This window comes from Tyto alba, unplaced genomic scaffold (genome assembly GCF_018691265.1).
Source record: "Tyto alba isolate M040663 unplaced genomic scaffold, T.alba_DEE_v4.0 Super-Scaffold_40, whole genome shotgun sequence".
Lineage (NCBI taxonomy): Eukaryota > Metazoa > Chordata > Aves > Strigiformes > Tytonidae > Tyto > Tyto alba.
The window spans coordinates 47,716,058-47,741,438 of record NW_024881316.1 but is presented as its reverse complement, the minus strand read 5'-3'; the positions used below and the strand labels follow the sequence as shown (position 1 = coordinate 47,741,438).

The following is a 25,381-nucleotide window of genomic DNA, read 5'->3' as shown; positions in this document are numbered from 1 at the left end:
ACCCAGTGCACCCAGTTAAGCAGCTATGCCAAATGTTATTGGTTTATGGTTCCTTACATGATTACACTGCTTTAACCCTATTTACACATCCCATACATAAGAGTGGTTCTGGATCACGTTTTTATGCAATTTAGTTTAGAGCTGTATTTCCTCCCTCACTTTTTTTTTTTTTTTTTAACTCTCAGTGAAGAATCCCAGTGGGGAATCATCTTTTCAGGATAAGGTCTTACTTATAAACTATACAGATGACAAGATTTAGCATATAGATGCCAAAAGCCAGTACTGAGTTGGGTAAGATGAATTCTTTTATCAACACAGACCTGCATCTTCATGTATTTTCCCCAATTATTTCATTAGACCCATTTATGGATGTCAGCTTTGTTCATGCAGTGCCTGAGGACTGGATATGACCCACTGAACAGTTTTAGGATATTTAAATGACAAAAAGCTAAGCGCCATTCTGATTAGAGACCCACTCAATCTCAATACAAAGCCATGACAATTATTTCCTTCCCCCACTCCCACCTTGGGGGAAAAAAAAAAAAACCTTGAGGGTTTTTTTGCAATTCAGAAAACAGAAGAACTACAATTGTAACAAAGTTCTGTCTGGGCTTTTCCTCTTGAAACTTTCACAACCTAAAAACTCCCACAATGCAAAAAGCAAGGGCAGCAAAAATATACCTCCAAAAATGCAGTGCAGCTTTCACACAAAGTGTAGTTAAAAAATGACTAAGTTTTCTTGATATATGAATTTGTGGGTAAACCATTTATCAATGACCTGTTTACCTGTGCAGCAGAGTCCCTCAAGCCGAGGGCCATGTCATTCCCCTTTGACTGATTAATTAGCCAATCAAGGGATATTTTTCACTGTGAGGCATGATGGTTTATTCCAGCTAATGCATGGTCTCTAATGGTAACACATTAAAGCCAACTCGGCTCTTTAAGCCTATCGAAGTGACCAAAAGGGAAGGAGAGAAAATAAATCAAAAGAGCTCCCCCCAGTTTTTTTTCTTTTCCTAACAACCCCCCGAAGGAACTAACGCTAAAGGCAAGACTCTTCTCCAATGAAGAGGGAAGAAAAAGCACCATTTCTTCCAGATTGGGAGATGTCTCCTCCTCTCCCTCTCTGCTGATAGCTGAACAGCAATAATTTATCCTCAGTTGATTAACAAGGTGCTTATAGAATAGGCAACAAAACATCAATACTTTGCTCTTCCTCCTTTTATCAAAAGCACTACTAGGACACCATGCTGGGTAAAGTAATTTTTACCGGTGCTCCTGGAACAATCTCATCTGTGTGGAGAAGTATTAAAAATATTGCCCAAATTAACACCTCGAGTTAATTCATTGTTTTTCTGACTTGCTGTATACAGTTTTACAAGCTACCAGCTCAAAGCAACAGGGTTTTAGATCCACTTTATGCTAGTCTGTGCTGCCAGAAGATTTGCCCTACTTGTACCACTCGTGTACACTAAAGATGCATTTAGCCCTTCAGCTGTATTGTCATGCTGTCCTCCTTGTGAGTTTGTGTCACCAATCTGTCCTGGTAGCCCCTCAGGCATGGGCAGAGGTCAAAAGAACTGCTGGTAGAATCGAGTTTTGGGGATTCTTTTCTTTTTTTTCAGAAATGATCCTTCCAGCTGTTAGGAGTCCATGGTATGCTGCAGTGCAAAACTGGAGAGGCCAAAGAAGTGACTGAAGTATTACAGATGTCGTAAAAAGCCGTTGCTAATCGTAATTTTAATACATTTCTCTCAAACGGTCATAAAAAACCCCAAACAGATGAACACACAAACCTAATGATAGCCTCTGACAGCGATGCACACAGAGAGCTCCCATCGAAGTCAAGGAGAACTAAGCCACTGTAAGCTGAGTGTTACCATTTCCTAGATCATGAGTCTAAAAATCTGTAGTAAGATATGCTGGCAAAGCAGCAGTGAACTAGAGGCTGACAGAAACCTTCCTGATCAGAAGCAGGTTCCTGGGGATACCAAACACGTAAAAGCACCACTATATTGTCTTGCAGACGCTGCCACCAGGTCACCCAACTCTTCCCACTAACCAACATTAAAAAAAAAAAAAAAATCATAAAAAAAATCAGACTTGACAAGAACTGAATAGTTTAAGAGGGCTGAGCAGGAACTACATGCTTATAAGAACATAGTCAGCTTTTGCACTGAAACAAAATATATTCAGAATATAACTTCTTGGATAGGATGCACCTCACTGTTCGATGCCCTCTACAATCAGTGAAGAGGCACGTCTCTCTAGGAAGGGTTCAGCTTCATACATCTTTACCATCTTTGGAGACAGTGAACACATCTGTTTGGGCACTTGTGCCTCTCCACTATGACAGGAGTCTGGAGAAGATGCTTAGATCTTCTACCAATAAAGTTGGGTGGGATTAAATCTCACCTTTTGTTACCTACTTTTTAATTTTCCTTGATTCTTGGTAAAATGTTATATTCACTCTTCCCAGTGACACAGAACACATTACATACTTTTGTGCTAAAATGATCAAGTCACATATAGGAATAAGCACTGAGCAGTTCTAAATGTTAGAGTTTCCCAGATCTGGCAAACTCTGTAGCCTGGGGGTAATTATAATACCTCAGCATAAGATACTCAGTGCCTCTAAAAATTCAATTATTCTCTCTGATAATAAATGTATAAGAAAAAAAGAAGGAAATATGTTAAAGACACTATCTCAATATTTTCCTACTGTCTTCCTCCGGAACACACTGACAGCAATTACATTTTTACACTGATTTCTTAAGGAAGCAAAGTTTCCACAATCATTCTGCCCAGATATTTGTGTACATCATGCACCCCTTTCTCTCCAGCAATTTTTTCATCCAACCTAGCAGAAGCTTAGGCATTTCAAAGACATTAAGACTCTAAAATATTTAACAAAAACAGGCAGCTGGGCAGAGAAGGCCAACAGATCAGTGTGCATGTGGACAGGGATTGCAGCATGAGCTCATCTCCTTTAGTCACACAGAATCCAAGCACAACACAACCAGAGGAAACCGAGCTTCAGCCCTGGAGCTGCTCACAGAATGACTCGTTGGGAGTTGATTTACTTAAACCAATTTGTCTTTGCCTATCCAGTGGGTCTAAAAGTGTTAATTTTTTTTATTTTTTTTTTTTTAATCTTGGTGCCACTTACTAAGGAGCTGGGATTTCCCTTAGGAGACTCTTCCACTGTCCCACTGACATCACTGCGAAGAAGCCAGCAGAAGAGTAAGCTTGTGTCTTCCTTTTTCTAATTGAAGTTCTCACTTCCAGTACCATTCCTGGCTTTTGCCTACCCTGATTACTATCCCTTCCCTTCCTCTGTCCCTCCCTCTCCCCTGACCCCCAGATATTTATAGGCAGAGAGGTCATCTTTTTCTGCCTCTCTTCGGAGATGAACATATCCAGTTCCTCCACTCTCTCCTTCTAGGACATGCCCTCTAACCCTGTCGCCCATTTTACTAAATCCTTTTGGACTCTCTCCAGGTTTTTGATGTTCTTCTGCTCTGCTCCTCAGTCCCAAGCACTTCAGGCTAGCTGTGGTCTCCAAAGCAGAATGGTGAAAAACCTAGGTTAATTTTTAGCTAATTTTTCTCTTCTGCAGTTTTCTGTTCCCTGAAAAGAACAGCAAATTAATTTATATGCTACCTCCACAACAGAGATTTTTGTCACTGGTAAAAAAAGATACAATAGACCAAACTTGCAACTTGCCTAAAAGTCGCAATTGTGAAACGCTACAAACTTCAGTATCATGATTGTTATTTTGCAGAAAGTTGAGGTCTGGGTAATTATATAAGTTTACCCATACCTTCAGTGAGCCCATGGCGGAGCCAGACTTTAATGGATTTTCAGTTATGTCCCTTAAGATTAGCCAACATGCTTTTCTGATAAGTGCTGGGAAATGTAAGTCAGTTGAGGAAGTTCTGCAAAATGTGTCAGAAGACAATTTCCTGATTTAAAAAAAAAAAAAAAAAAAAAAGAAAAAAGTAAAAAAGCAACAGGGTGGATAGTTACATTTCTAATGACTAACACGGAAGAAATCACCACAAACTCGAGACTTTCAGGCTACTTGGATTAGGTAGTTTAAGGGAACTTACGCAGATTTACATCTAAACTACAAAGATTTGGAGGAAGCAGATTACTCATCAAATGGCCCAAAACGTGGAAGTGAGATGGATGCAAAACATTCGGTTTTCTACGTATCTCAGTTATTACAAATGCGCCAGCAAATCAGAACTATTCCCCTAGCCCCCAAAGTGAAATCAGTGCCAGAATCATGTTGTTCAGCAACCAAGTTGGGGCTGTCTGTAACTCATTCCCAAATCCTCAGTCTCACTCAGGAGCATTTTCTCCAGTGATAAGGCTTCATCAGGAAACACAGCTGGATGGAGGAAGGAAATTCTGAGAAGCAAAAAAAATAGTGGGGGTTCCAGGAAGTTCAACCAGATAGGAACTAATGGAATTTGTTTTTCTGTCTCCCCAGCTCCCAGTGTTACTAAGTAAGTGAGAAAATCAGAGGGAAAGTGGGGGCAAAAAAAGTCTGGCAAATCTTACCCTGCAAAACAGGTCCTCACTGTAGGTCTCCAGAGAGCATCATAATTACAATTCAATATTTTCAATCACTTACTCTCCCTGGGAAAAACTGCAGACGTTTTCAGTTTAGGTCCACTCCAAAGCCCAGCCATTGTTTTCTTCCCCCCGTTTTTTTTCACTTGTATTTTTCTTTTTAAACAAAGGTCCTTGTATAGTTTATTAAGAAGGTTTTAGGTAGACACATGATTTATCAAAAATAATTAAAAAAAAAACCAGTTATGTTTAACTTTCAGGAGAATTAAAGATTGCAAGTGCCTATGATTAGTAACACATATCCCAGAACCATCAAAACAATTGCTTAAACTAGTATCTCGGTCTAATTACTTCTAGAGAAACTCCTTTTGACCTTTAGGGGCAAACAGCATTTCCTTCCATATCCTTTGCAATTCCACTCTTTTGCAATCTTTACAATCCTGTAGCCAACTCCCTCTTCCTTTGATAAGGTAGATAATCCAAATTTCAACATCCCCACTTACGGCAGTAGTGTCAGTGTGAAACAAGAGAAAAGACCCATTAGCTGGATCAGGCCAAGGTACCGAGACAGTTAAAAAGTGAGTCTGAGATCAGCTCTACAGTTAAGACAGTGGAGATCGAGCTAGAACAAAACATCTTTTGCCAAAGACTACTCCACAGGTCAAGATCATAAAATGACTGCTACTGACTGAACACAACTAACTGGAACAGCGTCTCTGTGACATATCTGATTTGTTGACACACTATTTATCACAGCAGCAGTTCAGAGGTGACGTATTTTTGACAAGCACTTCAGAAGAGCCAGGATTATCTTGCTGGTCCAGAGATCATGTCACAGCCTTGAGCCCTTCCACTAAATTTCCATTCAATCATAAGCACAAATGGAGTTTCCGGGGTTTTGCTTTCTCCTCCCCTTTTCCTAATCTTTAAGACCAGTTTGGTATGACACCAGCAAACCTGATGTAGTATGACAGTGCCGATGAGCATCGGTGTAATACCACTGCCAGGATCTACTGTACATTCAGGCATTTCCAGAAACAGAAAAGCTCAAAGGCCACGGGTACAACAGCCCTTAGGAGTAAGAGTAGCTCCACAACTCAGATGAAAAACCTGGCCATAATGCCATCAGTGGCATACGTCCCTACATGTTTCCATAACTTTCACCCTGTCTGATGCCTACAGAACCGTCAGTGATCACCCAGCTGAGTCCATTTACAGCATCAGTGTTTTGTTAGTCCAAAATGCTCCAAACTTATGCTCCTTAAGTGATCTCCTTCCACAGATCCATCCACACAGGCTTAAATTGGAGCCTTTAAGGGAGGGAAACTGTCAAAACCCAGTTGGACAAGGTTCTGAGCAACTTGCTGTAGCGGACCCTGCTTTGAGCAGGGTGACTGAAACAGAGACCTCCAGGTCTCCTCCAGTCTCAATAATACTGTGATTCTATGAAAAGAAGTTCCTGCATCTCTCCATGAAGCTGTATCCAAGACAGTTCTGATCCCGGACTGAACCAACTAGAAATATGGGAAAAAGAATTATGCTGAATATCCTTGTCAAAAGAGTGGAATGACAACTCTATTGCAAGCTGAGGATAGGTCATTCAGTCCAAATCAAATCTGTACTGACTGCTTCTCAAACTGCACCTCTAAAAAAAGGGGAGGAATCTAATACCTCAGAGTGAGCTTTAAACACAGGACTTCAGGCTACAGGATCAATACGTAACAGGTACGTCCCTGTGTCATCTCAGGTACAAGTACAGCTGGGAACCTGCAATCAGATAAACTGACAGCAGCAGTTCTGGCACCTGTGTAAGTATGGAAGCTGTCCTCATCTACTTTGAACAGGGACAGCAGCATCCAACTGTTACTAGCGGTTGTAGGAGCTGCAATTAAAAGGAACTGCAACCTACCAGGGCACTGATGGACACCAGGACTCTTCCTACATTATCTCTACACAGGAATAGATATGAACAACTCGCTTCCAGGAGAATGACAGCACTTTCCTGCTCCTGCAGTGTGCTCTCTGCCACATCTGGGAAATGCCCAGAGCCTAGGAATTTCAAAACAGAATGCAAACACACACACAGAACAGCACTGCAAATCCTCCCAGGGTAGTTCCATTTGTGCCACCTTAAGGACCGGACTCTGGAACATGATGGAAAGGGATCATGAGGGTTCATGGGTGCAATGAAATGAAATTGCTCAGAGCTGGAGGGTCTGTGCATACTCCACACATCTCTGGTCCATGGGGGGGGGCAATTGTGCTGCCTCTGGCTTTCTCTCCCTGGGGCTGCTTAGCAGCAGACGGTAGCCAGAAGACAACAATGCAGCTCCAGATTACATTACCTCCTGCCTGTATTTGCATGTGGAAATCTGGGTGCTTAACAGGGAACAGTCTGTGACTTTTTGCCAGAACCTTGACCCATTAGCTTAGTGTTCAGTGAGGGGAAAAAGGAAATCTGTGCAGTAGTCATCAGCCAACCACTGCATCGGTCAAGGAATGAGCAAAAGCATGTGCAAACTTACACACCCTGCACAAGCAGCCATAAATGCACATGATCTGCAGTGTCTGTTAAGTCCCAGAAGAAGCAACAGCACCTTCCAAACTTATCTTTAGTTTCAAAAGATGCACGACATGCAGAGAGAACAAGAGCAACTATTTGGGACAGCTCATGGGTGGGGGGCAAAATCCACTCCCTTAACCACAGCACTGTTGATTTGCATTAAATCCCAGTTTGTCTCACTTCATATTGATCTGACAGCAAGGGAGCTAAGAAGTAGATCCACGGCATATTTAGGTGATCGAAGTGTTAATCAAGGGGACTCTGGTGGTGGAAGTTTACCTACAGCATTTGAGACCTCTAACAGCTCTCATGGACTTGAAGTCCCCAAATGTTTATTTCAAGACATTAATAAGTTAAGATGGGTCGTGCTGTGGCTGATGGCCTCCTCCCAAGCTCTTACCTTTCAAGCCAAACCATGTGACTTGTAACAAAGGTTCATACTGTTTTTCACAGTGGCAGACAAGACAGGACAGTTCTTAATTTGTTTAAATTTCTTCTAACTTCCCAGTTTAATTAACTATATTTTTGTAGTTTAGAGGACAGCACTCAGAAAACAAACCTGATATTTTTCTCCGTCCTACCAATAACTTTAAAACATCCAGTGCATTCGCTGAAATTATATGGGACAATGGCAGGACCAAATCCTTCAAACTGTTCAATTCAAGACACCCCACTGAAGTGTTCTTTATTTTATAGTAAGAGTTTTTTCCAGTGAAGAATCCCCAGTGGATCGCAATTTGTTCTTCACAAGCTCTTTTGCCATTCTGCCCAGCATTTACACAGCTACTAACCTTATATTACTTTCACTACTATCTAGGATCTCTTAGCACATTCTTTCCCTTATTCCTCTCCTCCCAAAGTTCAGTGGCCTACAGTGAAGTTACAGAATAATTTCCAGGAGTACTGCATGAGCAAGGTGTCAAACACATACATGGTATTTCAGAAATTTCCACGGAATTTCAGGCCCCATCTTTCCCTCCAGATAAGAGACTTCAGAGACCTCCAAACCAACAGGGTAATTCTTGAAACATATTCATTTGTGCTTTTCCAGATGTCATCTATTCCAAAAAATTTTTCTGGATACACTAGTCATGTCGCAGTATAAGTCTTATTTTATACACTGATATAGCAGGCCTATTCTCTGCAGTGCAAAATGCTGATGAATACATAAATAAAATAAAATAAATGCTAGTACGAACCTTGATCTCATTACAGAAAGTTGGGGAAAAAGTCTTCTCATTAAATATTTATCAGTGTTCAAGCCATCTTTGAATCCTTTGTTCAAAGACGAGCGAGACTTTGTAGCTGCTCAGCCTTTCCCAATTCTTGTGAAAATAATGGCAGTTTGCTGATATTGGTCAGTTGTTACTGAATGTCACATTTTACTTCGGATATTTATTCAACTTTCACATCAAGCAAAATTGATCTACTTTGCAATGTAAATTGCTTAACAAGTGTAAAATTAAAGTAATGAAGATTCCTAACTCCAAAGAAGTTACACCACAATAATTCATAAAAATACATACTGAATTCACTCATTTCCTAATGGTTCAGAGCACAGCCATCCACCTGCAGCCTTCACATAGAAACAACAGTGATTTCACAGGCAGAAGACCCTTTGCTTTTGATGGGCATGTGGTAATCTCATTAGTAGAGAGGCATTTAAATATGTTTTTGTTATAAAGGAATATAGCAGGGAAACAAGAAAAACGTGAAGCCTCTTGTTTACCTGTGTCTTCATATTCTTCTGTCGTTTCCCAAATATACAGGACAGATCATCTTCACTGCGCGAAGAGAGATCCTTACCTGAAATGGGCAAGGGGAGGGGGAAAAAAAAAAAAACTACACAAAACAAAACCTTCACATTTGGTGATGACAGGTACATTTTGATAATACAAACTGTGTGTGATCCATGGAGGTAGGGAAACTGGTTTTGGAGGTGAACCAAAAACAGGAGGGGAATGTAAAAGACACTAAGTGAGGGCTGACCATGATTCCCACATACAATAGGAAATGCGTGTGTGTAGCAGGAAAAATTGGTGAGGAGACAACCACAGCCTGCTGGTGTATGCCCACAGGGAAACATAACAGCTGCTTGTTTCCCCTGACTTGATACTGCAATTGATATAGCAAGATGAGGAAAGCAGCACTACACTAAAAGGGAAAGACGAGTTGTAACCTCCTACACACAAGAAAAGTTCAAGGAGAAATGGCACATCTTTGGGTTCTCATGAGATTTCCCATCTCTGACAGAGTTAGGGAGTTATAGCTCCTCCATACAGTGAAAAAAAAAGTCCATCTTTACTCAGTGGGGACTTTTCTTTGATTCATGAAATTGCTTCTGAAAAGCAAAACCTCCATCTCCACAACACACTGGATTATTCCAACTTAGAACAATTTCAAGGGTGAGGCAAAGATTTCTCTAAGTTCCAGTAGGACCATTATCCCCATCTGACTGTTGTGTGGCTGGCTGGATATCAGATATTGGGAAGGGGAAGCAAAAGGGTGTGATGATCAGATATTCTGAGATACCGGCAAAAATTAGCCGATTCCACAGTGCAGAAGTTTTTATATTGAGCTGACCACAACTTATCTTGGAAAATTCTCTTTTTTTTTAAAAAAAAAAAAAAAGTGAGCAAAGGTTGAAGAAACAAAATGAGCTCAGACAGGTCAACTTATTAGGAATCTGCCAGGGTCTCACTCCACTTGATTTCCTGATGCCAAATTTACTGACCTCAAAATGAATCTAAGCACTTGTAACGGACAAAAACTAATAAATAAATCTGACTATTCCACCTGTTTCTTCTTTTCGGGATCCTTAACTGCCCACAGAGGGTAAGCAGACACATCAACCCAGAGGAAGAAAGTGTTACCCAACTTCCTGGTGTCTCACTGCACAGCATCCAGATGTCCTTACCCAAGCATGCTGGATGAGACTGGTGGCTGCCTTCAGCTTTATCTTGGCCAAGGTTTGGAACATGACACTTACAATCCCGCTGCTCCTCCTCTCACCCCATGCTTTCTTTCCAGACCTTTCCCCCTCCAAATATAATCCCCGCCCCCCCCTCTTTTTGCATCCTCTAATAGAAAACCTTTTTCGGTGACAGTCCAAATCTTTTGCAGCATCAGAGTGGAACAGCTACTAGAAAAGCAATTGAAATCACTGTCTCAATCTCCCACTGGTGTGTATTTCCCAGATCCAAGCGCAGCTGCTAAGCCTGTGTGGTGCCTGTATTCCTCCAGCAGCGAGGCTGCAAAACAGCACCAGAAACGGAAGCTGCATTTTCTATCGCTGCTGCTCCCTTCTCCCGCTTTTGTGTGAGCTCGTCTTGTTTAGTCTAAAAGGAAGCAGGATCGGACTTCAACAAGAGCCACAACAACACTAGCCTTTCTCAAATAACTTTTCCTCTTTCCCTGAAAAAGGACAATTTCCCTGTTTTAGACCACAGAAGGTACAATCAAACAGGGACGTACCTTATAGAAACACCACAACCAAACAAATAAGGGATACTATTAACATGAAAGCCTTGCTCCATATTTTACATGCTCAAAAGGCACTTTTTTTTTTTCTCTATATTTAGTAAAAGATTAAATCCACATCAAAATAAATCCTCTTTGCTACTACCTCAAATAGGCCACAGTCTCTGTATTTACAAGCCCTGAACCAATTGAATTGTTTAATATCAAAGTGGCAGGGTCATGTTAACAAGTTTGACTTGAAGGCCAAATTATTTAATCAAAAATCCTGAATCCCAATATCAGAATTTGGCCTCCATTCAGACATCAATTACCTCTGTTTTAGCAGAGGCATTTGCTATCAGAAAACATTACGCAGAGCTTTAAGTTCAATAAATGAGCCATTAGTGGAAACCGATCCTATCCATACACTGAAACATATGTATACACTCACCATGTGCACATGGGTGTGTGAAAGAGGAACATGACCAGCAGAGAAATAGAGCAAGGGATTGAACAATTGCCAAGAGCCAAAACCAGGGATGGTTGAAATAATGTCATGGCTAAGAAATAAAGAAATCAGTAAACTCCACAAGTTCTTCATACAGTTTTTCTGGCCATCAACCACTGTCCTAATTTATCCAATAAATTATCTATTGGATGTAAGAGGGCTTTCCTCTTCCTGCATTCAGGTCTAATCTGATCACTGATCTTACCCACATGATCTCTTAGCAGGAGTTACTGGAGACTGCAGAGGATAGTGCTGTGCAGATGCTCAAGTAACTCTGTTATCACCTTTGCCTCTCCCTCCCATTCCCTGCCCACACACAGATCGCTCAGAATATTCACTGTTCCTTTATTCAGCTGATGGTTCCTTCAGATAGAAATTGTTTTATTCAACCAGATCAGCCTAAAGCCATCCAAAATTGTCCGAAATAAAGAGGAACAGCATATTATAGCTTTAAGCAAGTTGCTGCAGGGGGTATTTCTAAACCAAGATTTTACTTGCCAAATTTAGACCCCAGAAGGCAACAGATCACCTTGACACATGTGGTTTTTTTATCTAATCTTGGCTAGAGCTTATGAAACAACAAAACTCACCTTTTGCAAACTTCATATAATGGACACGTTTCTTGGAAGATTTGGATTTTTCTTCAAGACTGAATGTCTTCTTCTGATTATTCACTGAGGACACTAAAAAAAACAAACCAAACATGTTCCAACCCTATTAGAGGCATTCTAACCACCAAATTCAAACATCACTGTATTTAACTTACTCTCACAAGACCAAGTCTCAACAACATATCATAATATATTACTGAAGGAAGCACGATAAGTTTTGTCCAAGACATGTTACTGCTTGATTTTTTTTTGCCACATCCCCTTCCCTTCCCATTTCCAATCTAATGTAATTTGAAAAGGCAGATACAGGTACTCCAGGTCAAAGGCAAAGTCTAATTTAACACTATTTCTACAGTAAGGAAAGAATAATAGGTCAGGGTTTATTGTGCTGTTTGTTATAAATTATCTCCAGTGCTGGAGTCTGAAAAAGATGTAAGAAATAGTACAAAACTAAATACTGGACCTGACTGGCTAGAAAGAAAAAAGGGGGGAAAAAAAAAGTATCACACAGACAGGCTTTCCACCTCTAACACTACATGAAGTGTCTCTGCCTGTACGGAGTTTGACACATCTGTGTAAAGAAATTAAAGGGTGGCAGACCTTTTATATCCCTGAGGCCAGCTAGAACAAATGGCCACATCCATATTATTTAATATTCCTAGCTTCCAGAAGAGGGGCTGCATCTAAACTGTCCACTGGGAATGGTCTCTGGGGTCATCTAAGTCCCAAATTCACTCAGGGGCTGTTTGGAAGAACGTTAGCTTGTGCAGATCAAAACCATGTGAAGGATCAGTCTAACTATTTAACAGTAGAGCTACCAAGTTCCTGTGCTGTGGCAGGTTATTTTACTGGTCCAGATGTACTCTTTGCATCCACAGAGCTTGTTAATTTAAAATAAATTCTCAGAAGGAGGTAACCTGCTGTCTGGTTAATAACTACTTTATTAATCCTGTCCTGAAAACAAATAGGCACCTCAGGATTCTCTGCTCTGTAACTCCAGAAAAGGCTACTCTGGTGAGATGCTTTTTTCCCTCCCAGTGGTGACTAGGATGGGTAGGGAAATCAACCCACACCCTGAGGGCCAAGTTGAGTCACCTTCTTCATACAATCCCACCCCTGTAAGCTCTGCAGACCAAGCTTTTCTGACACTGGAATTACAGCACTTCACTGTTTGATAGGTATTAACACCTGATGACAGAGTCACTGACCTAAAAACAAAATCTGCAGCCTGCAGTGGGAGAGGTGACTATCAGAAAGCAGTCTGAGATCTACTCTGCCACTTATACACTAAGCCCTAGTGAAGAGGAAAAGGACTAGAAAACCCAGTTTTAGACAGAGCTTGCAGACAACTTAAAGATGCTCAATAAAGATCTATAGGGAAAGTAAGCATCACAACTAAAATATCCTGACCAGAGAAAGGCACTTGTAGTCTCCTCTCCGATTCACTTGTACCAAAGGGAACATTACACAGCAAAGGAATTCCACAGGGCTTCCTCCTCCACTTTATTCTTTACAGCGAAAGGGGCAGCAGCACCGCCTTGTGCCTTCAAGGAGGAATTTCACTACTGAAACGTGCTGGCACTTGCAACCAACAGGTAGGCACATCCCCGTGTCTTCTACCGACTGGTAGATCCTCCGACAAACTGAACAAGCACTGCAGGAATACCTATGTGCTTTTTAAAGCAATTTAGTCATGGCAGTAAAGCCACGTGTCATTTCTATAGCAAATCTGATACAGATGAACGTTTCAAAGCACATTGCAGAAATGGCCAGAGTGATGTTGCCCTATTTTATGAACAGGAAAGGGACACAGTCATCATCACTTAGCATCCCAGGAAAAGAGCCAGGAATCAGAGGTTCTCACTAGGTGCTCAGACAGAGGAAAAAAAAAAAAAAAAAAAGAAAAGAAAGCTAAAACTACGTACATCAAGTGTATTTGAATGCTGGCATACTAACCACCACAGGGCCCTTCCTTCCCGATCTCTAATTGCAATCCAACTCTGGCAGCTACACCAGTTATTTAAGAACAATGAAGTTTTTCAGCTGTCTTTTAATGCAATTTGAAACTGGATGATGGCCAATAATGTAGCATTTGATCCTGTAGCACAGCTGCAGGCAGAGTTATCTGGCTAAGTTTTGCCAGCTTCAACAATTGCCAAATACAAGTTTCAGAGCAATCCTTGCAGTCTGCAAATCACCAAACGTGATTCTGACCAGGCGTTTTCAACATGCACCCAAATCTGTCCTCAGTGATAGAAAACTCTTGTCCCAGCTCCTAAAAAGACCAAGGAAAATAACTGAGTAAAACAGGGAGAAACAAAAAAAAAAAATCAGTTTTCAGGGACCACATTGCATCAGTACAGATGACCCAGGGAATGCTGCACAGATTTAGGAACAAGACAGCCTTGCTCAACAAACCTGCTTCTGTGCTGACTCACTGTGTCCTTGGGCAAGTCATTTCAGCTCTCTGCTCATCAGTTTGCAGGTTTCCCACCAGTTACACCTAAATGATCTTCCCATGGCTCAAGTTGGAACTTGGATAGGATTTAGTTATAAAGGTAGAAAGGAACTTCTGGAATTTCCCTATGATATGCTATTTTACCTCTTGAGGACTTTAACTACAGCACCTAGCACTGTGTGGCCTCAGACCATGATTAGGGCTCCAATGGACAAGGATAAATTATACAGCAATTAAAACAAAGTGTTTTCAAAGCATCAGGTTCAGAATTTTAATCCCAGCTCTCTAGGATTAGAAACCAAGTTTGATCCTTCCTCCTAACTGATTTTCCTCCTCTTTCTACCTTTCCTCTCCTAGAAAACCTTCTGTGATCAAACATCAAGAATGAATGAATGGACAGTTGCTAAATTCACTAAGCTGGCAATTCTGCCACTAGAGGCACGTGGACAGGCTGCTGTGTCCAAACAGAAGTCCTTGGTTTAACAACACTACACAGAGTTGTTTAGATATATGATCAGAGTTTAAACATGAGTCTAACTAAATGAGAGATAATAAACCATTTGATGCGTGTAACTCTTTCTGTAAGTTCACACCCACCAGTTTTGCACAGCTTCATTTTTACAAACCAAGGTCAAACTGTTCAAAGCTTTTAAAAATTATAAGACTTGATAAATAGTCCTTTTTGGAAAGTCGTGTAGTTTCCCCACTTGTGTGATCTGCATCAGGGCTACAAAAGTCACATTATACCACACTCAAAAAAGATGCATAACTCTGAGTCAAAAGCTAAGAAGCAGCTCTCTGAGGACAGGAAAAGTAGGTATTTAAGAAACCACCAGAGCATGGAGGCCAGGTGGGACAGTTCATTAGTAAAAGGAAGGCAAACGCATTACAATGATGAGTGATTGTGTTGTGAACCTTCACACCGGCTCTGGTGGCTTTATAAAGAAACAAGTACTGCTGTAATACATCCCAGCAAAAGGTTCCCCATCTTGTGGTCCTAGGATAAAACAAACAAGTTCAAAATTTTATGTTTGCTTTCTCCAACAAAAAGCCTTTACTAGAGGCCTGAGAGCAAAACTGATCCACTGAGATGTACATATCCAGGAAGACAAGCTTGAGCATGGTCATGGATGGCAACATGTCCTTCAACTCCCATTGATTTTGGGGAAGAAGGGGGAGTTGTCAACCTCAGTAAAGAGACTATTAGCAGCCCAAAGGACTGGGCCTCAGCTAGCCTTTTAAGACAGAGAACAGGAAACTCTGCTAAGCTTCCAGCATCTGATTGAGCAAAGCATGAACCTACCTGTTTCACCCTGTCCATGGCAATCATTCAGTTCAGCCAGAAGCTGGTTGAAGTCATCCTGATGAGCAATCCAGTTGTCCTGTATCACCCACATGAATACAAAGTAAAAGCCTTCAGAATTAACAGAAGTTTTGTTAAAATGGATATTAAGACTCTGCACTCTAAGAAGTAACTTAGTTGTATGTATACAATCCTTGTTGGTGGGAAGGGCCCTCAGAAGCTCCACAGGTGACAACACTAACAACAGTTTGCTACAGTCACTCCAAAGTGCAGAAATTAAGGGCTGCTCAATACTGAGCTGCTGTTGGCTCTGCATGTCCTTCCTCTGTGCAAGATGTTTTCAAAAGTAGGCAGGAAATACTAGCGTGATTTTTTTCCAGAAACAAAGTCACTTAAGATGTTGATTATGAGACAAGCACCTTTAGGACCATGTTATGCTCTGCCTGTGTACCTGAACTCCAGTCAGAAAGGTGACTACCAGGAAGAGGGACAGAAGGCATGAAGCTAAGCAGGGCAGAAGACACAGGGAGAAAGCAAGTATTTCAGTGATTTGCTTGGAAGCAAAAAAAAAAAAAAAAAAAAAAATCTCTGAACAGCCTGCTCCCAGAAATCACTGTAACCTTTTCAAGCAGGTACTTACTCCTAAAACACCCAACAAAGCAGAAGTAAACTCCAAGTCAAGAGTTTCTATAGAGATGTTAGCACAGATACATGCTGACACTAGATTTCACTAACATGCCATTGCACAGACTGTGCTTTAGCTGAAATGGGAGCCATTCCCTTACCTGGGTCTAGTGCTCACCTCGTAATTGATAGTTGCTCCTAACCCCAGCATGTTGTTTTTCACCTGAACCTTGATATGTTCTGTATTTCCTTGTTCCTGAGCCCCAAGACCCTAAGGAGGATTTAAGAGTAAAAATGTGAGGATTTTACAACAGTGACTAAGCAATCAGAGCTTTTGTACTGCCAGATAGTTTGCAATGAAATACAGCAAGACATCACAACCTATTGTTTATTTGCTTGCCTGTAACTGAATTCATTCACAGGCATTAGCACACATGAGATATTAAGTTTTTTTTAATTTACTACTTAAGCCTCCAGCAAAGTATTATAAACACTAAAATAGCAACAACCTTAAGTAGCTGGGTGATTAATCAGGAAGCCACCTGACATTCCTAGGCAAGTCCAAAGTGTTTACAATTTTAAAACAAGACACTGCATAAAAAGAATGTGCCTCTCACCAAAAATATCTCTGTCGCTGGGAAGGCAGATGTGTAGTGGCTGTCAGACAGATGCCACATAGAACGTACAATACAGAATGAAGTTATATGGAGGGGGGAAAAGCAGGAGGGGAAGGGTCAGACTGGAGCTAACAGGACATTAAGAACTTCTTCCATCTCATTCACAATAATAAGCTGTTGAAGATATCGAAGCAAACAAATGTCAAGGTTGTCTATCCTAAAAAACATAATCATTCAAATCTGGAAAGCAATCTTTAGACCCAGTATTATCTTTCTTAATTGTATGATCAGAGGGAAAAAAAAAAAAAAAAAGACAAAGCATTTGGGTTAAAAACTTATTCCTGGTATCTACTCACATTTTCCCTAATCTGTCACCAGTAATCAATTATCAGTTTAGCGTATGGCTATAATAAATATGTATGTGCTGGATCAGTGGAGAGAAGCCCTGGGGATAGGTCCTGGGCATATCTAATATTTGAAGCAATGAGGTGTATGTCAAAAAGGCTGTTGCTATTATAAATCCAGTAGAGTTTATTTGTTCAGTGGGGTGGAAAATTTACCTTGAAACTTCTGCTAACCAAAAAGAATGGAAGCAAGCAGGACACTTGGCTACACATCCTGCCGTGACCCAATTCCAATACAACTAATAACAGGACTAGTGTAAGCAGCTTAATTTCACTGCACAGATGGGGTTTTGCCCATTAATTTCATCAAGCTCAGGTTTCACTTGCCCGAGTTTGTAGTGGAATGGAGAGATAAATCCTTCTCGTACAGCTACAACTGTTGTAAAGGAAGACCTAGTAGCTCAAGTAGTAAATTCATTGTTGTGAAGAAGATGAGGGGGGCTGTGACAGACAAAAACCACAAGGCCTTTGTTTCACACCCTGATACAAACCAGTGTTCATAACAGCAAAGGTGTTACCTATGGTCAGAGAAGCTGGCTGCCTAAAATAAAATCAAGATATTTAACAGCATTTTTACTGATTTATACATCTATTTTAATCTTACACACATAAAACACCTATGCACACAATTTACATAAAAAGACAGTACTCAAGCTCCATACTCTTAACAGTCTGGTCTAAACCTTACTGGAACCAATGCCAGTTCCTTGAGTTCAGCAGTCTTTGAATCAGGTAGCACTGCTTGTTTGGGAAATGAGAGGCAGTCAGAAACCAGATTTACATGTGCTAAGACAACTGAGGCAACAGCAGGCTACATTGAAAAATCCAGGAGTAGGGTTATTTTTCCAAGTTCTAATGCATTCACAAAATTGAGAATGATCCTAATTGTATTCTTTTTTTGAAAAGACTCGAGAGAAGAAATGTAGATGAATAATTAAATAAATATCATGGGGGTTTTGTGTGCATTTGTTTCATTAAACATGCTGACGTGCAGGCCCAAATCTCAGCTTTGCTGAGGCACCTTTGTGGAAGTTAAACTGCTTTTAAGGAGCAGCTGAGAATCTGCAGCTGTCTGCACTGACCTAGAGATTATTCTTAGCACCAGAAACCAGCCACCTCAGCCCACAGGTACAGCCTCTCTGGGAAGGAATACAGCTCAGGTAATGCTGCATTTTAGCCACTCAAGGAACAGATCAGAAGCAACCTTTAAAAACAGGTGAAAGATTAAAGCAGGTCCTGGAGTTGCTTTAAACAGTATCAAAAACCCAGGGAGAGAACTGAGGGTATAAACACAACTTAAAGCCCTAAGCCACCACTTGATTTTAGGTGCCAACTCCTGCTCTTACTTGGGGATATTACCTTGTCAAAGAGAAAAACTGGAAAGCAAGACAGACACAAGTAAGAAAGTACTGCTGTAACAAACTAACATTGCTCAAATTCTCTGTGCACTTAAAAGACTAAATCAAATAGAAAGAACATGGCTGTTTCAAATACTGAGATCAAGAGTCCCCCAGCAGCCTTCCACCTTTCAGCTAGACAACGTTCCTTTAGACCATACCTTTCCTTTGGACCAGCCCATCTTTTCCAGCATCTTCTGGCCAAATTTAGATTCATCTTTACTCCAAGCACTATTCCGTGGATCCACAGACCACTTCTGCCTTCTACGGGCTAGAGCAGGAAGGAAAAATTCAAACAGGTTCTATTTACAGTTCCACAGCATTCTCAGTATTATATCATAGAACAGAATTATAGACTGGTTTGGGTTGGAAGGGACCTTAAAGATCGTCTAGTTCCAACCCCCTGCCCCGGGCAGGGCCCCCTTCCCCCAGCCCAGGAGGCTTCCCAGCCCCGTCCAACCTGGCCTTGAACCCTTCCAGGGAGGGGGCAGCCACAGCTGCTCTGGGCACCCTGGGCCAGTGCCACACCCCCTGCACAGGGAAGAATTTCTGCCTTACACCTAATTCAAATCTACCCTCTTTCAATTCAAGAAAAGCTCTTAATTGCAAAAAAAACCCATAACCTGCGCCAGATCAAACATCTTCTGGGAGTTTAATTTTACTAAACTTTATATTGGGAAAAAAAAAGGCCACTGAAAATTTTAATTATTAATGTGAAGAATGCCAAAGTAAAATTGCTATGGAAGTTGTCATCCCTAAGGATGGGCTGCAACTCGGGGAAGGCTTTAAGGATTACCATCTTAGGTGTACAGGCCTGAATTCTGTATTTATTCCAACTTTGTTTTACATCTGTCTTCAAAATGAAATCTATAGGGGATGAGACTTCTGTGCTAGCTTTCCCAGTTCTGGACGATATCCACTGGCCAGTCTTCCTTTTAATCAGAACACAGAAGTTTTAATATTTGCCTTCATAACAAAAGCCAAGTCAAAAATCAAACATAAGTGACCAGAGAAACTGAATTACAGAACATAAACCAGTGGGATTTCAGCTTTTGGATTTCCCACAAAGTGGTTTTTTTGGAAGCCAGAAAGTCATCGGAAATTGCTGCAGGTGTTAAGAGATCCAAATGAGAATCAAGGCTCCTTTGTCCTATGCAGACTACTAAAGAAACTACAGTCCCCCAGGCCCACATGCGTGTGCTTGCCTCTATCATCAGGAATAGCTTTATTGAAATCAAGGAAGAAAGGCTAGCACAGTTAACCAGTCACTTCAAGTGTGCACCTAAACATATGCAGGAAGACAACCTAAATAAACAAGACAAACAAAGAATGGGAGACAGGAAGATTACAAACTTCATTAAACACGATGGGAAATGGTGGATCAAAACTGACCGATTAACCCAAGGCCGTACAAAGTCAGTGAGAAGCCAAGTCCACTTGAGGCGCTTTGAACATAATCAGGAAGTCATCCTTCCCTAAAATGTAACACTTAGGATTGGGCCAGAAGGGCAGAATATTACAGAGATGTTTGATTCATTTTTTGTCCAGTTTTGTTTCGTTCTTAAAGAACTAGTACTTGTCAGAATGCATGATGGTGGCTTTTTTTAAAACATACTTCTGAAGCTTTGAAGCTCAAAATAGGTGGTGCATGGCAGATCCATAAAAAGTAACAGTCTGATAAAGAATTTCATAAAACCCCAAACAGTCCATAAAAAAAGATTTTACAGTAGGTTAAATGACTGAGTGCTGTGAAAGGAATTGCCACAGCCTTTGCTGGGTTCACTCCTCAAACAAAAACTTATTTCCAACAGGCAGCCTTCAGAGAAGCATCTGTTACAAGCCCTGCCTGTGCTCCTAACTCACGGTGGTCAAGTGCCACTGTGGAGTGTGATTTTAGACCCCCAAGTGAATTAGGGTTTCCTGCTGCCCCACTGAGCTCTGGCTCCCTTAGCGACACAGCTCACTTCACTCATTTATTGCGATGTTTGAAAGAGCGAGCTAGGTATTTGGGACAATTAAAATTCTTTGTTATCTTCCTTCACCCAAGATGCAAATGATCTCTACGGACCCATGTTTCCAGTGGCTTGTGGGGGTAGAATGAATTAAAAAGCTATCAAGCTGGCAGCAAAAGCTAAGTCCTATAAAAACGGGGAACGCCTTGGCCGTTGCTGACAGTGAAAGAGGCAACACAAAAAGACAGACAATAAAAAGAAGCAATTTAACAGAAGTTATGTTAGTCAGCCAAGCAGCAGCCCTTCTTTACAGTCATATTTCTTAATTAGGCCCTTTGTTTAAAATCTCTTGATCAGCATCAACTTTCCTTCACTCAGTCACCAAATCTGCTTAATGTTTTTTTTAAAATCTAACCATAGCAACATTTAAGTAAGCTCGTATTCTGTTATGCTCTCTGTAACTAGTTCCCCAGGTGGTGACTTTGCAAATCCCAAGAAATTACATTCAATGCAATTCTTATAGCTGTAAATCCACTGTATGTATCTAAGGATTTGTCTACCCAGTAGACATAATCCACGTCAACTGAATGTGTGAATTGAAATTAATGTCCAAATTGAGTTGATGTAGTTCAACTAATCCACTTTAAAAGTTAATTTCTATTCATTTTCCTCAATATCTCTTGTAGAGAAGCCCTAAGATGTTTTACTCCCAAGAGGATGCTGGTGACAAAGCACACGGGCACCTAATACAGAGATTTCTCAATCTCGAAATTTTAAGAGACCTTCCTTTTCCCAGTATTTGCAATCCAGGTATTTCAAACCTCTTAACTACCCCTAGGAGATCAATACTCATATTTCTGCCAGGTTAACACATTCCTGTTTTCAAATATGGTAAGCTAGAGACAGGAAAATAAACTTACTTAGAACTTTAGAAAGCCAGAAACAACTTCATACCACATAGAGCAACTATAAAGGCAACTCCCCTCTCCAAACAAACAACAAAAAAGACTGCTTAGTCAACAATTCATCAGAAATGTTTTTCCTCTGATGTCTTGAGAGCAAGAAAGGAAACAACATACTATCTTCCAACTACAAAATTCAGCTCAGAAGTTAACACCAATCTGCTGAGCTGCTCAGAAAATGATGCTGGAGACAGTAATGCAACTCTGGGCGAGCAGCACCATCCAGTGGAGAAAATCGTAATTTCTTTGAATACTTCACTCAGATACCGTACGACTTCAAAAATATCAGTTACTAAACCCTTTTACCAAGCCTAATTCTGTGCCTGGAGCGTGTGTTTAAATATCATTTCTGAAAGTTTCTGATTAGTTCCCATCAAAACCCCTGCTGTGTGCCTATATATGGTGATAACACCGAAAATAATAAACAGAGTCAATTTCTCCAACAAATGAAAAAAAATACACTGCCCAAAGAAGGGATCTTATTTTTAATTGAAGTTATGAATCCCATCATTAACATCATATACTTTTTTTTTTCCTGATAAGCACCAATAAGACAGAGTTAATTAGAGTTTATTAAAAGTTAAAAAGAGTTAAACATAAGTGAAAACTAAAAGCTAACTCTTTGGCCATTTCTGCAATTGATCCATCTTTTTAAATTGAAACTACATAAGCATAGAATGATCGAGCTTGCCTTTCTCAGTTTAGTTCACAGCGTCACTAAAGTTGAAAGGACCTCTCAAGATCATCTACGTCAACTCCCTGCTTAAGCATGCTGTCCAGGAACATGTGCAGTCTGGTTCTGAATATCTCTACAGCCTCCCTGAGCAATTTGTTCCAGTGTTTGGCCACACTCACAGTAAAAAAAAAAGATGGAATTTCTTGTGTTTCAATTTGCACTCACTGCTTCTTATCCTGTCACTAGATACTGCTGAGAAGCTACTTCAAAGTCCCTGAAATGCATGTGCTTTCACAGCTGTAGTAAAAGCAATTAACACCCAGCCCCAACTTTTTATTTTTAGGATTAATATTAATAAGAGCATTAGAACTGGATCCAGAACTGCACACAAAAATGCAAGTAACATGCCTTCACAATTATAACTGCAGTTGAAGGTGATGAACAAAAGCATAAAACTCTGCAAAGGTGGCTCTCAGCAACTAGATTTGGTTTTGAAGGTATTTGTTTTAGAATCCACTACATACAGAAGCTACATTAACACACTGGCACAGGGTGCCCAGAGAAGCTGTGGCTACCCCATCCCTGGAAACATTCAAAGTCAGGTCAGGACGGGGCTTTGAGCACCCTGGTCTGGGTGAAGATGTCCCGGCTCGTTGGAGGGGGGCTGGACTACATGACCTTTAAAAGGTCCCTTCCAACCTAAACTCTTCACTGATTATTGAGATTTGCAGTGTCCAATTAAAACAATTAAATTCTGAAAAAAAAAAAAAAAATGCTACCAACAAAGTTTACATCTAAAATAACTGGAAAATTACATATGTGAATTCAATTCTATTTCTTCAATTCACACCTGTATTTTCCACTGGAAACAGTAGTTTCTAGTTACTCATTCTACTTAAATTCACCTTTGCCATAGTCATGCAAACAAATACATTAGACTCTGTGCTCTCATGTTAAGGGTGTCCTGGCACCAGCAAGCTTACCAAAACACCTAAAGATATTTACAATACTCAGACAAAATTATTTTAGCCCTGTTACATAAAAATCAACAGTTGAAAAGTTTAATCTTTCTACTCATATACAGTTTAAAATTTACTAGAAAAGGCTATTTTACAGGAATGCATCTTTAACCTGGAAGAGAAGGCAGCAAAAGTGTTTAGTTCTCACGTTGGCCAGCCCTGAGAGAGTTCCATTTCCTGAAGAACTTTACCCGAAAAAAAAAAAAGTTATCTATCAGGATATTCACCCAATGTTTTAAATAATTCTTTTAGACGTGGGGAGCCCAAGTGCTGAACCACCTCGGATGTAGGAGAGAAGCTCTGTTTAATTCCCCGAAGGAAATGGTTAAACAAAATTATCAGGCTATATGTAATAAAACCTCATATTCCCTCAGCAACACCCTTATGCAAAAGGAATAAGACAACCACCCTGGGTTCTCCCTGGGAGTTCAGTCGACTTTCTCGCCTTTTCCGAAGCCTAAAATCCCTGACATCCCACCCTCTTTCCCCAACCCAGAGCTCAGCCGCTCTCCGGGAGCTCCCTGGACAGACGAGAGGCTCAAACGCTAACCCTAGGTCCTACCAAAAACTCCATGCCCACACACACCCACGCGGCTCCGCGGCGTTCCGTCCAGCCCCGCGGCTTCAGGGTGTCCCCCGTGAATCTTCGGGGTGTTCCCCGTTAATCTTACACACACACACACACCCGCCACGTCAAGATCAAAAGCCCCGCAAACCCGCACCCAGCCCCCGGGGGGGGGGGGGGGGGGACAGCTTCCCCCCCTTCCCCACCCCCAGGATAGCGGCTCCATCCCCACCAACACCCCCCGCCCCGCTCTCAGCGCCCCGCTTTTCCCCCCAACGCGGTTCCTCCTCAGCCCGGGGACGGCCGGCACTCACGCTCCGCCAGCATCGCCATCTTGGGGGCCTCCTTCCCGCCGCGGCGCGGGGCGAGGGCGCGCCGACAAGTCCGCGGCCCCCAGGGGACCTTTATAACCGCGGGCGCACTAAGGGGCGAGGAAATAACCGCCTGGCCAAAAAAGTCTTGAGGGAGGAGAACGTAGCGGCTAGTCTAGTGGAAGATAAGGGTGTAAACCTGCTAAAATTCCACTAAATCTTTCTAAAGACATGTTGGATTGGACATTGGCTGTGTCGCTGGTGTTTCCCGGTGGATATTGCACAGGCAGGTTTGCGGGCAGCCCAATCCCGCCCTCTCCCGTTCTTGACAGAGAGGGCGGGCGACTCCCGGGAGCTTGGGGTCTGCTCCGGAGTTCTTAAAGCTGCTAAAACCGCTGCTAAAAGCTCTGCGAGCGGGTGGCTGGGCTCCTTGGGGTGTTTAGTCATCCCCACGGGTGGAGGCTCCGCGCGTTTCAGGGTCTCCACAGGCGGAGTCCGTTGTGAGGAGGCTCTTGAGGCGGGATGGGGAATGGGGTGAGCAGGGTTCGCTGTGGGCTCGGGGTGTGTGGTTAAAAATAACGGGGTGCTGGCAGTCTTAATCCTTCGGGGGTGTGTGTGGGGGGAAGGAATGTCCCTGACTTTACCCATTAGCGGTGGGGGGAGCTCTCATTCCATGTGCGCCGTCCTCTGCCTGTCCTCTTGTAATAAAGGTGAACCTGTCATGGTCGTGCCCCAGAGCAGCTCTTCATCATCGTCGTAGAATGGCGATGAAGATCATAGAATGGTTTGGGTTGGAAGGGACCTTAAAGATCATCGAGTCCCAACCCTCCCCACTTTCCTTATATAACTGGTCAAAGACATCTAACAGCAACAACTTGAAGTTTCCTTGGCAAATTACATCTTTATTGTCAATGTTTTTAAAAATCCTCTGATGAACTCCGATCTTTCTGTAACACCAGGTCAATGCTTCTTCTCTTACCCACCTTAGATCTGGAAAAAAATAGTATCTTTTCCTTTCTGCAGCACATTTTATGTGTTTGAAGACTAAATGCAACCCCTCCTTGATGTTTACTTGCTGAATCAAACCAGTGCTATTTAGTAGTCTCTTCTTGCAGATATTTTTGAGCCCTCGATCATTCACGTTTTCTGTTGTTTTTTTTTTTTAACCACTCTTCAGTTGTTTCTTATTTTAACTGAAGTATTGCACCCAAAACAACACATGATGCTGCTGAGTCCTTCAGAGCACATTAACTGGAGTTGTAGGTTGCTCCCTCTCTGGCTATGTTTTGCATCTCAGCATAATACTTTGTTCCCTAACTTCCATCTCCCTGTCAGGGAAGTGCTGCAGTGGGGTTTTGTAGTCTTTGTGGA

The 25,381-nt window shown here is 41.6% G+C and overlaps 1 protein-coding gene across 2 annotated transcripts in view; it reads right to left on the bottom strand.

The window, feature by feature from the left end:
- Positions 1 to 24,062, bottom strand: part of PINX1 (PIN2 (TERF1) interacting telomerase inhibitor 1) — a 62,139-nt gene extending 38,077 nt beyond the window's left edge. The window contains exons 1-6 of one of the 2 annotated variants that reach the window (XM_032993869.2): positions 24,014 to 24,062; positions 18,687 to 18,796; positions 16,286 to 16,378; positions 15,484 to 15,562; positions 11,702 to 11,794; positions 8,874 to 8,950 (exon numbers count right to left, since the gene is read on the bottom strand). In XM_032993869.2, coding sequence (XP_032849760.1) covers positions 8,874 to 8,950; positions 11,702 to 11,794; positions 15,484 to 15,562; positions 16,286 to 16,378; positions 18,687 to 18,796; positions 24,014 to 24,032 — 471 coding nt within the window. In that variant the 5' untranslated portion in view covers positions 24,033 to 24,062. Of the gene's footprint in view, positions 1 to 8,873; positions 8,951 to 11,701; positions 11,795 to 15,483; positions 15,563 to 16,285; positions 16,379 to 18,686; positions 18,797 to 23,246; positions 23,320 to 24,013 lie in introns of those variants that run through there. The other variant, XM_042803119.1, reaches the window with a different exon arrangement.
- Positions 24,063 to 25,381: the final 1,319 nt, after the last annotated feature.